Source organism: Buceros rhinoceros, unplaced genomic scaffold, assembly GCF_000710305.1.
Source record: "Buceros rhinoceros silvestris isolate BGI_N320 unplaced genomic scaffold, ASM71030v1 scaffold32043, whole genome shotgun sequence".
In the NCBI taxonomy this organism is placed as follows: domain Eukaryota; kingdom Metazoa; phylum Chordata; class Aves; order Bucerotiformes; family Bucerotidae; genus Buceros; species Buceros rhinoceros.
In genome coordinates, this window is record NW_010404776.1 from 1 (window position 1) to 2062 (window position 2062).

Sequence of the window (2062 nt, forward strand, 5' to 3'; positions counted from 1 at the left end):
CTGGCCACGGGGCCGCAGCGCCTCCCTACCTGGCTCTCCACCAGCATGGCCATGTCCATGAACATGTCGTGCAGCTCTCGGATGCTGTTCTCCAGTTTGATGATCTCACTGTGCCTTGTCTCAATCTCATTCAGTGCCTGCTTAGTGATGTTCGAATCCATAATGATCTGCAAGAAGACAGGGCCACTGAGCGCCGTGCGCAGCCCCTCAGATGCAAGGGTCAGGGGTACCAAGAGCAGGAAGAGCAGGAGCCCTGGAGCCCCTCAGCCACCCCAGCCAGTTTACAGGATGCTGGCCCTGCTCAGGCAACATCCTCAGGCCAGATCCAAGCACCCCGGTCCCACCTCCTGCATGGGCTGTGCTCATCAGCCCTGTACTGGGACCACCGTGGCGGCACCTCCACCGGCCAATCCCCCCACCCCGGGATGAGGAGGCTGGCTCAGCGCTAGCCTGTGCTGGTGCTTACCCCGGAGGAGAAGATGGCCGGGTTGCCGCTCTCCAGCATGTCCTCCAGCTCCTCGCTGGTGGTGGTCCTGCCAGCTGCAAGTGACACAGTGACAGGGGTCAGCCACGAGCCCCTGTTCCAGCCACGGGTGCCGCAGCCCTACCGCAGGGCTCTGCAGGCTTTGGAGCAAGAGAGCAGCCGGAGCCCCGTCTGTGCCCCCTGCTCGCAGCAGCAGGGGAGGGCTGAGCTCTGCCCGCTGCGCACTCACGGGTCCAAGGAGCAGCAGAATGCCAGCGTCCCCTTGCGCTCATCACCCTCCCCACCTTCCCCAGCTCCGGGAAGGCTCCGCAGCCTGTTTCCAGCCACAGTTAGGTGTTTTAGGGTGACAGAGCATCACTCCCAGCAAGGGTGACCTTGGCACCTACTTGTCAGCTCTTCCTGCTCCTTGTCTCCTCGCTCTCAGCTGAAAGCGCCTTGGTTCCAGGAGGGAGGAACAAGAGCTTGAACAGCACAAACCGACAAACCCTCCTGTTGACTGTGCTCAGCTCCGAGCACTCACTGGCCCAGTCACGGGGAGGTGCCAGGCACGGTGCACCAAGGGCTACTTGCTCTGCCCAATCCAAGCCCTAGAGACAGCCTCGACGGCAGGCAGAGGGATCAGCTCCAGGAGGTGCCACCTCTCCGGCAGGCAGAGGCAGGATGAGACGCAGGATACGCGCTCTCCCCACCTCCTCACTGCCCCGTTCCCCTCTTGTAGAGCACAGGGCTGGTAAAAGCTGCGGCGAGGCAAAGGTGGGGGGCAAAGACATCAGCCAGTTTAACAACCGGCCAGCCAGCGCAGCTCGGCCAAAGGCCGCAGCTGCCCAGGAAGAGCCTGCTTTGATGCTGAGCCAAAGCACGAGGCCTGGAAGCTGCATCTCGCCCACGCCAACCAGCACAGCCCTTGCCAAAGCTGCACCACCAACCCACGGGAGTCCAGAGGACTTGCCAGGGAGTCCGCTGCCTTCTGGCTAGGCGTCTGGTCTGGGAAGGCTGTCGTTAGCGCCCCCACAGCCGCAAAACCAGAGGAAAGGGTGCTGGATACTTGGTTGATCTGCTGCCCACATCACCACAGAGCTACTGCGCAGCCACAGACGGAACGAGGGGACTGAGCCAATGCAAGGGGACTGTGAAGGGCGAGGAGCCCAGGGAAAACCCCTGCCTTGAAACTTGGCAAAACACTGGAAAATTGTGAGAACTGGACCTCCGCCTCCCCGGAGAGCTCCAGAGTGCATCTGCCTCTACTTGGCACCTTTAGAAATTAAAGTTTCCTGTGAAGAAGCGGCTCTGCCAAGGAGTGAAGCAGCACAGAGCACGGCTGGGAGGTGCAGCACAGAGAGAGAAGCAAACTCAGCCCTCAGCTGGCGTGGAGAGACGGCACAGAGAGACGATGCCCGGGTCATGGTGCAGCAGGGCCATCAGCAGCTCTGGGACAGGCAGAGACACGAAGCCACCAAGGAGACTTTCCACCTCCAGGCCCTGAAACGCTCAGCTGGAGGGAGTGACCGTCCCCATAGGCCAGCTCCCGGGGCCGGGGCAGGAGCAGCCCCGTCAGGGGCGGCAGGAAGGCGGGGGGGG

At 62.2% G+C, this 2062-nt stretch overlaps 1 protein-coding gene across 1 annotated transcript in view; it reads right to left on the reverse strand.

Annotated features, from left to right (window-relative positions):
* Window positions 1-29: 29 nt before the first annotated feature.
* Window positions 30-2062, reverse strand: part of STX1A (syntaxin 1A (brain)) — a gene marked incomplete at its 3' end in the record, with an annotated part of 13670 nt that continues 11637 nt past the window's right edge. The window contains exons 4-5 of the mRNA XM_010133510.1: window positions 467-540; window positions 30-167 (exon numbers count right to left, since the gene is read on the reverse strand). Of these exons, the coding sequence (XP_010131812.1) occupies window positions 30-167; window positions 467-540 (212 nt within the window). The remainder of the gene's footprint in view (window positions 168-466; window positions 541-2062) is intronic.